Raw genomic sequence first — 16,280 nt, forward strand, 5'->3', positions numbered from 1 at the left:
CATTTGCTGTAGGCAGAATAAAAAATTGAAGTAGACTTTATGACAACCCAAACATGAATAAATGTTATTGTCACATATTGGTGCGCTCTCCAATTCATTTTACTTCTCCAATTCATTTCACGTCCCATACGCTGAATTAATAGCAGGGAAACATGTAAGATGAATAAGCGGATAGCTATTTCACAATAAGATTTGTTGTGGCTCCGGGATATTACATGCCTAGCTGCTCTATCCAGTTACTTAGTATGAAAGATGATTTGCATTTGTAAATATGTTTGCAAAGTCATCAGGTTAAGGATAATAGTGGTGTGTAGCTATATGTATACATATATTTAATACCTATATTATTTATACCAAGAGGGACGGCTGAAAGGCTAGATCACAGGTTGCAATTCTGTCAATAACACACCACCAGTCTTAAGAGGACAAGACTCACTCACCCTTCTGTATCAGGACAACAGAAACAAGATAGTACTATGGAACCCTGCCCTCTCCTATTGTCCATACCATAGAGGGGCATGGTTCTATTGTTTTCAGGGAACAATATAACTGATAAGAATCAGCACAGACAAGGAGCGTGGGAAGTATTCAGCTCACAAGATTTCTGGCACATTCAACAGGTATTTGTCAAACAGACTTAAAGCGGAGCTCCAACCAAAAGGGGAAGCTCCGCACATGCAGGGGTTTCCACTATCAACATAAAAAAGTAAACTGAAAGTGCCAAGCCACCTGGCTTGCTTGTCAGCAGCACCATTGCTCTCCTTACCAGTCCCTCTGACTGTGTTGCCCAGTTCTCTTGGTTCACTTGACTCACTTAGCCTTTAGTCTCAGTGCCCTGCTGCATGGCCCACTCCTGGCTTCTGGATAGGGGTTCTCCTGACACCCTGATAGGAACTCACCTGACTCCTGGGACGAGACCTCTGGTCTCCTGGCTGCTGGCTGGGGCATCTCCAACCTCTAGTTGAGGCCTCCTGTCTCCAGATTCCTGACTGGAGCTCCTCTGACCCCTGTGTGAAACCTCCTGTCTCCAGACTCTTGGCTGGGGCTTCTCTGACACCTGTGTGAGATCTCCTCTCTCCAAACTCTTGGCTGGGGCTTCTCTGACCCCTGTGTGAGACATCCTTTCTCTTGACTCCTGGATGGGGGCACCTGTGACCCCTGGGTGACACCTCCTGTCTCCAATATGGGAACTGTCTCCAAACTAGGAGCTCTGAGCTATCATAAGGGTTGGTTTATAATGACCCTGCACACCTGTGTACTCACACAGGCTGCAGGTATCCAGTAAAATCCAGACACAGGGTTGAAGGTTCCGTCCCACCCAAGACACTTTGGAACCTTCAAGCTCCAGGTCCCAATCCAGGACTACAAAATCCGGAGAAAAACACAGCTTTTTTTGCTTAGAAATGATAGTCTGGAACTTCGCATTAAGCCTTATTGTGAATCCTGTGTCATTTTCTGCTACATTTCCACAGTGGCAGGGCCTTGCACTGTCACAGCCGTTAAGGAGAAAATGTCCAGTGCTGAGAGTGGTTAGGTGGATCGGTGGGTGGTTCTTACCATTCCTCTTCTATCCAAAACTGGCTTTAGATAATGTTGGTCTTCTGCTATGGGCAACACATTTTTAAACAATAGTTAGCTTTGAAGCTGTTTTTGACACTAGTTAGTGAATTAGGTCAATTAGGTTGATTTTCCTTTTGTAAATAGAGATCCTATAATAGGAGTGTATACTCCTGGTATAAAAACTGTTCTCTTGTGTTTCTTTCACTTTTCCATGAAAAGATCTGTAATTAGTCAATAGAACAGTTAAACGCTGAAGTACCTGTTCACTAGGCTCATTGTGTTCTATGATGAGCTGTTGAAGTTGTCTGGTAAATAAACAGGTAGCACAATTAATATTAAAATACATTTTTATGTGCAATATTTATTTTTAACATGCATACAGAAATGATAGGAATATAAAAAGTCATGTATATAAAGCAGATTAAAGGAGATATCAAAAAAGAACAATAAACTTAAACAACTGTTACTGGAAAACATTTACTGAGTACAATTAAAAGGTGTCTGCATTTGTTTCCAAGGGCACTATACTCCATATGAACCTTGCTGCCACATCTGGTCTGTACAGAGAAATGAGGTGAAGGGGCTGGGACCATTGGATCTGAGAAAAAGCGACACAGATGATATCTACACCCCACCCACCAGGGTGACTGAAACCCAGAGGCCTGGCATATACTGTAAATCATAGCTGCTCACATTGTCCATGACCAAAACATTGAGGCCAGTGGAACTAAAATGTAGGCACCACTGCTGGCTGTCTATAGTACTGTGGTATAAAGTTGGAGCATGTACAGATTTTACCAAGAAGAACCCAAGGGCTTACACCAGCTTCCAAATACTTTTCGAAACATTAGAACCCTGCCATTGCTGAATTTCCAGTCTCTGCATTTTCAGAACATATTGATTTATTGAAAAGAAAAAATATGGATAGAGATGTGTGATTCCACTAAAGAAAACTCATGGTGAGATAAATATGCAGGCTGCCATCAAAGATGTGTTACAGCAGAATGGGGCTCCCCATCTCTTCAAATGACATTGATAAACACTGCAGTAGGCACAGAGAAGCTGGCCCATTTGCATTATCTATATGGGCATGGCTTATCCTATCAGACACTAACTGTGTACAAGTGCTTCCATCTTTGTGATTTGACAGGCAGGTGCACAGATTTGACCAATTGTGCGTCCCCCCCCCCCCCCTATTTTTTTTTTTTTTAGAAGAAGAAGAAGAAGCATGAAGCATGAATAATTTAATTTTAGTTTCATCTGACCATAATACCTTTTTCCATTTGGCCTCGGAATCTTCAAGGTGCATTTAAGGTGGTCATATGAGACTAAAATTAAATTATTTGGCCTAAACACCAAACCATATGTCTGGTGGAAATCCATCCAAATAACACCATTCCTGCAGTAAAGCATGGAGGTGGTAATATCCTGTTATGGTGGGGGTTTCTCTACAACTGGCACTGGAGCACTTGTCAGGATAGAAGAAAAATGGCTAGGGCAAAATACCTTTAAATTCTTGAGGAAAACCTGCTGCTCCCTGCCAGAAAGTTGTCAATGGGAAGAAGGTTTACATTCCAACATGACAGTGACCCAAAGCACACAGAAAAAAATGACCACAGTGGTTGAAGGAGAAAAAGGTGAATGTCCTTGCATGGCCTAATCAGAGCCCAGACCTAAACCCCATTGAAAATCTGTGGAATGACTGCAGTCCACAAATGGTCACCATCAAATGTAACTGAACTTGAACAGTTCTGCAAAGAGGAGCGGGCAAATATTGCAACGTCTAGATGTGCAAAAGTTAGTAGAGGCATATTCCAACAGACTAAAGGCTGTAATTAAAGCAAAAGGTGGTTCAACAAAATACTGACATAAAGGGGTGATCCTTTTTCCATCTCAGTGATTCATCTTTTGTTTTTGTTTTCTGACATGTTGGTATTATATCTTTCACTTGGATGTTATAAGTTGCACTAGTAAATACAGCTGGATAAAACAAAAACTCAAACACTGTGTCTGTCTTAATTTCAGGCTGCAAAGCAACAAAATATGATTATTTTAAATTGATTCTTTTCTATACCCACTATACCTGGTTCAGGTCAGAACTTTGGGATGTACTGCAGCCAGGCAACTAGCATTTTCAGAAGGAAGACTCAGTCTTTGTATTTCTCTGGTGCATGTTTCCTTTACCATGTATCAGAGTGGTCAGGGGTGGATCCTCCTTCATAAAGATTGATTTGCCTAGAACTAAATATTTTCTGAGCTGACTAACCTTATCGGATCTTGATCAGTAGTAGCCTGATGGATATCCATACTCTCCACGTGATAGTTGTTAACAGTATAAAATATAAATCCAAGTGAAACATGAAGGAAAGGTAAGTTAGTTCTCCTCTAAATGCATGCAATAGAATCTTTAAACATATTTGCAGAGAATTCCCCAGAAACATGTCACTCGTTTTCTCACACTACCTCTTCATTTTAATCGCAGTAAAAATCAACAGCCTGGAAGAGAAGAGAAAAGAGATTATTGCATTTGACCTATGAACAAGTCCTCGGCTGACTTTTGTAAGTCTGTATTTCTCACATGCTTGCATCATAGGGAGAATGGGTGGCCCCCTCTAGATTACGCTATTCACACTGTAAAGCTATAATATATGTCCCACTGTCAGTGCCTTATTAAGGCTGGAAAATTTAACGCAAGGCTGTGACACCTATGAAGCCAACTGAGGCACCCATGGAGGCATGGTGGGGGGAGGGGGGAGCATTGAGGCCAGCCACTCCATCCCCAGTGCATGGCCTGCATCCTAGCAACCAATGTTGATATATGGCCAGGCCCCTAATTTCCTAGAAGCTGACAAGGGAGGTAGTGGGGTGGCAAAGCAATAATGGCTGCTTAAGGCAGCATCCGTTCCCAGCAAAGCCCTGCTTCTATATATTTGGAAAGGTATGCAGCTGAAACAGATTAGGTTGGACCTCTTTACTGACTAATAAAACTAAATGCCAGGGCATATTAGCATAGCACTGTCCACTCAAAAGTAACCAAAAACTTAGGAATCATCCCAGGCAATCCCTTAACCTGCAGCAGCTGCAGCAAAAGCTAACATTGTTCTACACTAATCAGTGGTGTCATCCAACTTCTGTAAACCCAAGAAAATATATGTTTTACAATTTAGGAGAAGAGAAGCAAAGCTGTAATGGGGGAGAGGGAGGGGGGCTGGGAGCCAGTAAAAGTGACTGAACCTGCTGGAAGCCACTTATAATTGTTCAGTCTGTTTTATGTGGATGTTAGAAAGTTTCTTTATTCCAGTATCTAATATTCATAAATGAACAAATATTAACTAATGAATGAATGGATTAGATATTTACAGAATAATTGAGTTGAATATAATATATATATTTATATCTTTTAGTTATGGAAAAAGTGAAATTATATAGACTCCTATACTTGTAAAAGTATACATATAGCTTCATAATCATTCCTATGGAGAACCAAACGTGTTAGTAATTAGGAATCTTGAGCTGTCATAATAAAATATTATCTTGAGCTGGGTTCTTACCTCCCCCCATCACATGGAGAAGGAAGGTTTCCCATTTCTTAAGATGCATAAGTTTATGTTTTAGTTAAGATTATGAGTTTTTATATTACAATATTTCTTGATTAGGATATAAATAAGAACATTAGGTTTTTAATGAGCATTATATATATATATATATATATATATATATATATATATATATATATATATATATATATATATATATATATATAGTATTTGATCTTATGGTAAAGGAAACGTATATTGTATAAGTTAAATGGTTTCACACATTGTTCCATGAGACATCACAAGAAGGCTGGTACAGCTACACACACACACACACACACACACACACACACACACACACACACACACATCTGATTCAATCTTCATTTTAAGAATATAATACATTATTGATATTTTTATATTCTACATTTTGATATTGTTCTTGTAATATTTTGCTATTTTATTACTAAATCAATTTTGTGAGTTTTTGCACAAGAACTGAACAGACTTTCTTGGAACTTTTCTCATCAATATGAATTATTATATATATTGATATTAATACCATAATAACGATATTTTAACAATGGACTTCTCCATTGAGATCATAGATGACAATGAAAGGGCTCTATGAAAGTATTTTTCCTCTTTTGACAAGATAGCAAAAACTAGCTGGGCAGAGATCTGGGAAATGTGCTGTCCAGGCAGCCGCCTATCAGTCGCTTCAAGGCAGGGTAGAAGCAGCTCCAAGACTCCTAGAAATTTGAAAGTGAGAGAATTCCAAGGCCTGGGTTCTATGACAACAAAAAAGGCTTGATACTGCGGTAGACTCCAGATGGGGCTGTGTAGGGTTATGATGGCCACATATACTTTATATCAACTGAATCATTTAATAAACTGATCATTTTGATATTTTAAATAATTCTAGAAATATCAGTTTGTTCTTCATCATATTTTAATCACTTTACAACTGACTTTACAACATCAAATCAAATATCAAAGCTATAGGCTGCACTGGAAAGTGAATGTACTGTATATCTAGAGCAAACATTTATTTTTATTTTTATTTTGAACACTGTAAATCAGCGGTGGCAAACCCAATTTTATCAGGGGCCCCATCAGTGTTATGGTTGCCCTCAAAGGGTCAGTTGCATCTGTAAGACTATATAAAGGTAACCAGGGCTTTTTTTTCTCAGAGAATAGGTGCTGAACCTTAACCATGCCTCCTGCTGACCCGATGGAACAGTGGATGTGGCCATATTTCACTGGCAGTGGGAGGGACAATAAATACCAGGAGTGTGTTATGAGCAGAGTTCAAGGGTATGCTACCTACAGAGTGCAGTTTCAGGGGTGCACTACATACAGAGTGCATAGTTCCAGAGTGCGCTACATACAGAGTGCAGAGTTCAGGGGTGCACAGGTACAAAGTGCAGGGTTGAGAAGTGCAGTACATACAGAGTGCAAGGTTTAGGGGTGTGCTTTGCACAGTGTTCAGAGTTTAGCTCTCTTTCACAGGCTGTCCACATTTCACTGCCCCCCTCCTCGGCTCTGATCTCCGCACCACTTTCCCTCATCCCCCACCTCTGCACACATCTTCCTCTACACCCCACATCTTTTCATTCCCTCCCTTGCAGCTACCCGGGCCAGCTCTAGTACCTCTAGTGTAGGCAGTGTCGGCTTTCTCTCACTTTTAGCAGGGAGATTATTGGTCGGCATCTGTGCACTCAGGCACAGATGGGGATCACAGTGCAGCTTACTATGTGAAGTCCCATCCCACACTTCACCTGCATCTATATCCCTCTTGTCAATGCCAAGAGTGCAGGGCAGGCAGGGATCTGTGAGAGTCCCTAAGAGGAAAGCTGTCCTTATAAACACAAAAGAGGAGAGGAGAGGACACATTCCTCAGCCCAGCACTGAGAAACTGGTTCCCCTGGCATGCTGTCTGAGGTTCGCTGTGAGAAAGTTCCTGCCTACCCCTTCCTTGTGAGGAGATCCAAGGAGTTGTGTCCCCTGTGTGGATATCCATTGATAAGCTGTTATCTAGCTTACCTCTGGTAAGCGTATATCTATTAAGGTGAATGATTTCTCACTGGGTGTTGAGTGTTTAACCGTTTGACCACCTATTCCATCTGCTCTGGCTCCAAGGATTTATTTCCTTTGAACATTTCTACCACACCTTTGGATATACTTTTGCTATTTGACACATACAATTCCAACATTGCAATTTTGTGTCATATCTGGTTCACCACATTTTCCATATATTCCCACTATATGGTTTATACTTAAGCACATTTATTTTCGATTATTTGATTGATTGAATTTTGTAATATTCACATAATTATATATATTGTTTAATATGTGTTCTAATTTTAGCGCAGTCTTCTTTTGATTTTTCCTTATAAACACAGACTTCTGTGTTTACAAGTGACAGTGGTGAGCAGGAGCAAGAGGTGGCAGAACTCTGTTCCACCACACTCTGGCTGAAAAAAAGCCCTGGGTGCAAGGGCCACATTAAATGGCCTGGCGGGGCCGGATTCGTCCCTCAGGCTTTGTGTTTGACACCTATGCTTTAGATAATTGATAAAAACCCCTATATCTTCTTTTGTGTGCCATCTGCAACTCGTTGGGAAAATTTATCTTTACTTCATGCCCTGTAGAAACAGGCAGAAGCAAGTGTGGGAATGCCTTCTTAGACAGTGTAGAGCAGGAAAGATTTTAAACCTTTAACAGTTTTTTGCTGTCTGTTTCCAGTTGGGGAGATTTCCCTTCACTTCCTGTCCCTGGAAGTTAGAAAATAACCTCTACAAAGAAAATCTAAAGGGAGTTTCCCCCTTAGTGTATCAAAACCTAAAAACTGAAAATTGTATCAATTGCTTACCATAATTTTCCTTTCCTGACGCCAATCCATGGCAGAATACCTGTGACAGAACTCCACTTTTAACCACCTCAGGACCAGTGAATAGCATAAAAGAAAGATGGTTAATGCCCCCTGTATTCTCTGTAATAAACGACATACCAAGGGTGGGTTTGTATCCTGCCATGGATTGGTGCCAGGATAGGAAAATTACGGTAATTTCCCTGTCGTCAACCTGTGGTAAATAACTAGCTGACAGGGTGTGAAGATGCCAAAACAGAAATGTTTTATTGTAAGGAGGAAACAGAGGCTCTGATAAATTTCTTCACGAAATTCATTATAGACAAGATCCCTGGATCCACTTTAAAATGCTTCAGAATGGTACGATGCATCGATCAAGAGGTGGTCCTGCAAATTTTCTCCATGGAAAACCTGGAATAAGCCACCCAGGAACCTGCAACAGACCCTGTCAAATGTGCCGTCACCACTGATGGCAGATCTACACTACAGCCCGGCATGCCCTATGGATAAGCTTCACAATCCATCCAGTTAAGGTTCTGAAAATAGTATTTCCCCCCTGTTTTTGCCACTTGGTATGACAAATAGCTTTTGCAAAGCCCAAAAGAAGCTGTAGCTGAGAGGTCCTTCAATGTTGAGGAAACATCAAGTTCATGTAGGGCACCCACCCGTGACTCTGGGATATTTAGGCAAGCGCCAAGATTCTGGTAGGTGACCACCTTTGGAACAAACTGCTGATGAAGCTTCACCCTGTCCGGGCAGAAGTTAACACAGCTTTTTGAAGATCCAAGGGCCTGAAGCTCTGACACCCTCCTCCCGGAGGTCACTGACACATGAACAAAATTGCATTACATCCCATAGCGAACACTGCTCTGTGGGAACAAAGGTCCTTTTGGGAGAAAGTCCAGTAGTAGACAGATCCCAACGTGGAAAGGTTCTCTTCCTTGGGGGATGGATTTGAGCACGGCTCTGAGGAAATATACTACTAGAAAATCTTCCACCCACTTTCCCTTAGTTATAGATGAGATGGCCGCCACCTGTACAGGCTCATACCCAGGTCTAGTCTGGACTGTAGAAAGTCAAGCAGATGTGAAACAGATGGAGAGGTAAGATCTTCGAATAGATGTTACTAGTGGAGGGCTTTTTGGGCTTTAGCAAGGTAGGAACATTCCTTGTGAGGAACATTATTAGACCTCTAGTCTCCCCCTCTCAACAGCCATGCCAGAAGGCTATGTCTGGGTGGATTCAGATAACCCAGCCTCCCCTGTGTCAGCAGATCTTGAAGGACAGGAAGAGAAATTGGGACTTGAGTGCTGAGATGAAGTGTGGGGAAAACCAGGGTCTGCATGGCCAGTATGGTTAGATGGCTATCCTCAAGACTTCCTCTCTCGACAGTCAAAGCCAGAAACCTCATTATGAGGGCTTGCAGAGGGAAGGCGTATGCCAGGACAAAATTCCACAGTTAGGAAAGAAAATCCACCCCTCCTGCCTTGGAGTGTGGCAATCGAGTCAGGAACCTTAGCAGTTTTTGATTGCTCAAGGAAGAAAATAGATCTATTTGGGAAACACCCCACATTTGAAGTGCTGTATTCCTCTACAGTAGGACTGACTTCCTTTCGACTCTGGCAGCAAGGGTTGTAAGGGCCAAAGGGGCTGCCTGTATCTCCAGAACTTTGGAGACCATTCCTTTCACACAGAACCTCCACCTTCCTTGAATACAGATGCCCTTGCAATGGGCCCCCTCAGCCCCTTTCACTGGCATTCTTTGTAATTGTGGATCAACTTGATGGCCCTAAGTGCCAAACGGGCTGCCTGCATCTTCAGAACTTTGGAGACCATTCCTTCCACACAAAACCTCCACGTTCCTTGAATACGGATGCCCTTGCAATGAGCCCCCTCAGCTCCTCTCACTGCCATTCTTCGTAATTGTGGACCAGCTTGATGGCCTCAAGGAACATAAAGTCATTGGCAAATCCTTCTTCAGCCCCCACCACAGGCTCTTCCACCTGTAGGGTGACACAGTGATTCACTGCCTCAAGTGATGTCTCTTGCATTAGGCAAGGAAATATTTCTGGAATTGCCTTAGGTGCTGTGCCCAAGAGACCAGCAGGATATGCCCTGACACTGTTCCCAATGCGCTCAGACCTCGTGAAGCCGAGAAGAGAGGGGAAGCTGCCGCTTCTGCTAATTCTCTTCCAGAAGGACTCCATCTTCAGTGGAAGCAGTGCAATAGAAGTCTTGAAGAGAGCTCCCGAGTATACTACTTGCTGGTTTTTCTTGTAGTTGATTTTCTACCCAAACGAATGTCTTTTTTTAAATCTCCCTGTGACTGAGCAGTTATTTCCTGCTGCGGGACAAGAGAACAAAATTGTCCAGGTAGTGGTGGTAGTGCTAGGGCCACTACCAAGATCTTGGCGGAGGTCCTCAGGTACGTGCAGAGGTCGAACAAAATGCAGCAGAATTGTGGGTAGAGCTGGCCTACTGTAAATTTGAGATATCTTTGAAAGAATGGCAGAATAGGAATATGCAGGTAGGCATTCTGCATGTCTACTGAAAGTTTCAAGTCTCCTAGCTATACTGCTTGACCTAATATCTGCAGGGACTCCATATAGAATCTTCCAAGAAAATATACTGAATTAGCTTCTTAAAATCTATGACTAGTCACCAACTGTCATTCCTTTTTTGGACTAGAAAATGAGTTGAATAAAACCTGGTGAATCTTCCCAAGGAACCGGCACAACAGCATTTTAGCCTAGTAATGTAAGAATGTACTGAACCAGTAATTACACCTTCCTAGGTGAAGCTGGTATTTTTGTGAGCATAAGGAAATTGACAGGCAGTGGACATACTAACTGGCTGTGTGTCATTGTAGACAACAACAACTTGTCTTCACAGACTCCTAGGAAGTGGGACAACCTGGCTCTTACCACAAGAGCCTGGACACTCTGACTGTTTACTTTGAGGATTCTGTGGAACACTCAAGGTCTTATGGAACTGTGATTTTAAGAAAGCTGACTGGGTGTCTCTCCAGTCTTTCTTAGTGACCCTAACCTCTCAAAAAGTTCTTGGATCTCTCAACCTTGATGTGTGAAACGTGGTCTGACAGGACCTTGTATGTCTAAGCTTCCAGCCCTGGGTAAGGATCCCCTACTTCCCCCCCTGTCACTCCTGAGATTGCTGTCTCAGTTTATTTTCAAAGAAGGACTTCCCATCAAAGGGAACCTTACACCAACTTTGTCTCGATGATACATCCGTAGCCCATGTTTTCAACCAGAGGGCTTTCTTCGCCATCACGAAAAGGAGTATAGCTCTTGCCGAACAACTGATGATGTCCATGGCTGCCTTGTCTATAAAGTCTGCAAACATCTATAGTTCCCGTACGGCAGGGATAATATCCTCTCATTGATAGCAGTCTCAATGTTTTGGGTCCACACCTTGATCGCATTTGCCACAGAGGTTAACGCAACCGCAGGTTAACATACTGCTCCTGCCAACAGGTAAACATTCCTGAGGTCCAGATCTATCCTCCTCTCCAGGATGTCCTTGAAAGTGGCTGAATCTTCCATTGGGAGGGTGACATTCTTAGTTAATTTTATTACCGCCTCATCCACCACCAGTGGTGTAAATATCTCTTTCTGTCTTTTCCACCCTTGTGCAGACAATACTTTTAACTCTTCCATAAATGGAAAATAGAACTGTCACTTCTGAATGAAAAGGGACATCGTTCTTTGTCTTTTTTGGAACATCTTTCTTTCAAAAAAATCATCTGCTTTGCTGCCGCAAAATAGGACTGCACTAGGGCAAAGCAGAACCCTCATTGCTCTACATCCTCTCCCTCCTGTCTAATATGCCCCACTGGGTGACAGCCCCAAAAATATAGGGTTAGTAAAAGAAAAGCGTGAGGATGTCTCCGGTTCTCCTGTGGGACACTCCAGGCAGTCTGCAGAAGTCCTGCTCGGGAATGCCGCTGCAGGCAGTCTTCTCCTTTATCCACTGGCATCTCAGACTGACAGCTCCTACTGCCTAATTTGTTTGGCATGGGAGTTGATCCTCTGATCCAGCAAGCCCTTTTCCTGGATGGTGGGGATGCTCTGGTGAATAGGACGAGTGTCATCTCGCCCTAGATTGATGCCTGGGAGACACTGAGGAGGGATTGTCATCAATTGGGTGAGCATATCGCTTGATAATCTCTTAGATCTCTTATAGAGTGACCAGGCAAGCCTGAAAGCAGAAAAAGGAGCCTGTCAGATATATTCTTTTTATCTCAGTCCAACTTACCTGACCGTAGCTCCCTTACCTATTATGCAAGTGAGGGTCTTGTAATTGTGGTGACCTACTCATGGCTTCCGAGTACAGGGAGGTCAGCTTATGGTTATGAAGACAGCTCAGCTGAGGCCCACGGTGGGAGACTGCAGCATAGAGATATTCCTCTGCCTGACTAAAGCACAGACAAATCCCTCCAGAGGTGCCTCTTTGTGTTAACCAGTGCATAAGAGCAAAATTCTCTCATCAAAGTTGGCAACCATGACTTCTGGGTGCTACAGCACATAAATAGCCCATAGAGTGGTCTAATGTCATCATCCCCCCCCCCCTTCCCCTCAGTTGACCAGAAGCACCATGTGCACCCTACGGAGCAGCTTTGCCTATGACAGAGGACAGGTGACAGGAACGGAGCCCAACCAACCTGTGTAAAAAAAAAAACAAAAAAAAAAAATGACAAAGTAACCAGGAAGCTGACCACGCTATACTTGAAACCTCCCAGACACTTTAGGTAGATTTTGTTCCTAGTGAGAAAACACCACAATGCCCCAAAATCAAAAAAGAAGGGCTCCCAGACTATTTAGCACATTTAGCAGCCCGAGACGTGGGATTGCATCTGGGAGGGTCTGAACACAAAAGAATATTGCTCTGAGGCCAAGGAAGGGATATTGCTGCTTATATTCACTGGTGCATGAGGTATGAGGAAAAAAGGAGAATACTGGGGGGTGGTAACTTTTTTCTTTCATGCTATTTACTGGTTCTGAAGGAGTGGTTAGAGGCTGAGTTCTATCAAAGGTATGCTACCTTGTTGGCACCAGGAAAGAAAAATTTGAATATACTGCAACTTACCAATCTTTAGTGGCTGCAATCTTCTCTCACTTTTAATCCAAATGACAATGGTCACCCAGACAAATAGAGAGGGTAAACCTCCCTAAGTGGACACTGAAAGCAATAACAACCTGGCTGGGCCTCTGACTACTCTAATCCAAAATCAAATAAAGCATTTTGGGTTAGTTACACTTTAAGTTTTCTTTATTAAAAAATCACTCAACAGATTGTCCAAGCACCATTTTGATGAATTCGGTTCAAAGGAAACATTAATGTGTCATTTATGGTCACTCAAACCAATTAATTGAAGCACAAAATGATCCTTTAGCCAGCTACAAGAGCTTTAGATTCACTTTTGCAATTATGGGCAATGATATTGATCTAGAAAAGTCTTTCTTTGATATAAATTGAACAATCAGTTTCAACAATCAATTAATTAAATGATCAGACAAAAAAAATTGACGTCTGTATGGACAACATTCCACTGATATGCAATCACCAGATGCAGCCGAGTAGAGCAAAAAGGGTCAGGATGAACAGTTATGATGAAATCCATTAAACACAAAACTTAAAGTTACAAAGTAAAACTTTTTTTCACTTAAACTGTTAAACTGTGTGCGTAATAGGTAAGTGTAAAAGATGTCAAAGTGCAATAAATTAGCTAAAATATGTAGAAAATATTGGGATTTATGTACTGCCACTGTACAGGTTGCAGCATGCAGGTAGATAAGAACAAAATTCCTTGGGGAAGAGTGGAGGAAAACATGAAAAGTTATTATACAAGGATTTAATGATCCTTCTGTCTAGAATGTACATGAGTAAGTAATGCTGCCAAATGTTGCTTCACTTTCACATGTGTAAATAAAAATGCTCAAATAATGGTCCTTTTTGCTGATATTTAGTCTGGTGAATCATACACAGCAACAGTTTACTATTTAAAACAGCCTTTCTCAGCCAGGATTCCTCTAGAACAGGGATCGCTAAATGGTGGACCGTGGTCTGGATCCGGACCTAATTGCTGTCCTATCCGGACCACCGTGGTTCTGCCATTTAGCAGCTGGCTTTTCCCCCAAGCTTCGGCCGCTGTCATTCTCAGCAGAGAAGAGCGGCAGGCTATACAGTTCTAAGCAGTGGGCGGGGGCGGGGGCTGGAGCTGCAGTAGTTAACTTTCCAAATTTACCAGCAAGTGATTGGTTGCTAGGACACAGGGTGGTCCTAGCAACCATTCATCAGCTTGTTAAGAAGAAAAGCCTCTCCCACTCCCGCCCGCCATTCAGAATTTTATATGCCTGCCGCTCTTCTCTGCTGAGAACGACAGCAGCTAGGGGTGCAATGGATCATCACCGATCCGTGATCCGTACGGTTCAACCTGTTCGGATCACGAATGGTTCAACCTGTTCGGATTGGCACACCCGCGATCCGCGGAGCGCTTCTCTGCCTCGCCCTTAGGAAAGGCCGCGGCTTCGGCCTAGCTCCGGAGCGGCGGCTATCTTGGTATACCCGGCTGCGACCTAGGTGAGCGGCGTGCTGACGTCATCATCACCCGCCTCAACTGCAAGCAAGCACAGAATCGTAGGGGAGATGTGGGGAGATGTGGGGAGATGTGGGGAGATGTGGATATTAGTGGGGGAGATGTGGGGAGATGTGGATATTAGTGGGGGAGATGTGGGGAGATGTGGATATTAGTGGGGGAGATGTGAACATTAGTGGGGGAGATGTGGATATTAGTGGGGGATATGTGGGAGATGTGGATATTACAGTGGGGAAGATGTGGATATTACAGTGGGGGAGATGTCCATTACAGTGGGGGAGATGACGTGGATATTACAGTGGGGGAGATGACGTGGATATTATAGTGGGGACGGAGATTGTGGATATTGCAGTGGGGAGATTGTGGATATTACAGTGGGGACTATATGGTGGTGGAATTTTCACAGGTTTTTGTAAATTCAATTTTTTTTTTGATCCGAAAATGATCTGATCCGTGACTCCTGATCCGAGGAACGATCGGAACCGTGAGTTTTTTGATCCGTTGCACCCCTAACAGCAGCCCATGCTTAGGGCTCCTGCTCGCAGCTCAGAACAGTACGTCCTCCAGCTCTCCTCTGTGTAAGAAGAAGAGTAATGGGGCAGAGGAGATCACTGTGATAGCATCGATGTGAAGGAGGGGTACAGAGGACACTGCTGTGGGGGGGGGTAATGTCAAGGGGGGCAGAGGACATCACTGTGGGGGGTAATGGAAAGGGGGGACAGAGGACACCGCTGTTGGGGGTGTATTGTGAAGGGGGGACAGAGGACACTGCTGTGGGGGGAGTAATGTGCAGAGGCGGACAAAGGACACCTCTCTGGGGGGGTAACATGAAGGGAGGGCAGAGGACACCGCTGTGAGGGGGGGAATGTGAAGGGAGGGCAGAGGACACCACTGTAGGGGGGTAATGTGAAGGGGGACAAAGGACACCATTGTGGAGGGGGGGGTTGTGTGAAGGGAAGGACAGGGGACAATGCTGTGAAGGGGTAATGTGAAGGGAGGAACAGAGGACACTGCCATTGGAAATCTTGCAATGGGGACACTGGTTCTGGTGACCCTGATGACAACCAAGGTTTTGATCACTTTGGAGAGATTTCCTCTCCCTTCCTGTTTTAGCTTTGGGACAGGAAGTGAAGGGAAATCTCGTCAATGGGATACAGAATAACATATTACAAAAAGTTGAACCTGATAGGGGTTATAACCTTCCCTTTCTCTATCCAATATGAAATTAAAAGAGCAGGGAGCAGGACATGGTACCTGCTGTATACCATTTGTGTCACTTTGCCTGCCAATAAAATTGTACAGGTTTATTTTAAACAATACATTTCCTGCATTCTGCAAATGTTAACAAAATAGAATCTTTTTGCCAAAATGTCTTTAATGCAGTTCTCATATATATTGTATCTTTCGTACTTACTGTGGTGGGTAATTCTTGAAGTTCATCCTTGTAGACAGTGAGCTCGGTGACAAGACTGCTGGGAAAATATCCAACAAGTCCCTGCTGATCTCTGTACTGGTCACTATAAACCTGTCAGTGAGATAGAGAGTTAGAACAAGGCACCTCTAGTTTGCACAGGCTCATACCAGTACAGAACCACACAGCTGTCACATCCACTCTACAGCCACTTGTTTTTCGCAGCATTCTTACACATGAATAGTCAAACAGATCTCAAAAATTGTGTTGCTAGTCGAGCAGATG

The 16,280-nt window shown here is 43.2% G+C and overlaps 1 protein-coding gene across 1 annotated transcript in view; it reads right to left on the reverse strand.

Moving 5' to 3' along the window:
• Positions 1–1,889: 1,889 nt before the first annotated feature.
• The window catches only part of OTOR (otoraplin), a 32,664-nt gene continuing 18,273 nt past the window's right edge, over positions 1,890–16,280 (reverse strand). The window contains exons 3-4 of the mRNA XM_073628232.1: positions 15,999–16,109; positions 1,890–4,056 (exon numbers count right to left, since the gene is read on the reverse strand). Of these exons, the coding sequence (XP_073484333.1) occupies positions 4,033–4,056; positions 15,999–16,109 (135 nt within the window). The 3' untranslated portion in view covers positions 1,890–4,032. The remainder of the gene's footprint in view (positions 4,057–15,998; positions 16,110–16,280) is intronic.

Source organism: Aquarana catesbeiana, linkage group LG04, assembly GCF_042186555.1.
Source record: "Aquarana catesbeiana isolate 2022-GZ linkage group LG04, ASM4218655v1, whole genome shotgun sequence".
Taxonomy (NCBI): Eukaryota; Metazoa; Chordata; class Amphibia; order Anura; family Ranidae; genus Aquarana; species Aquarana catesbeiana.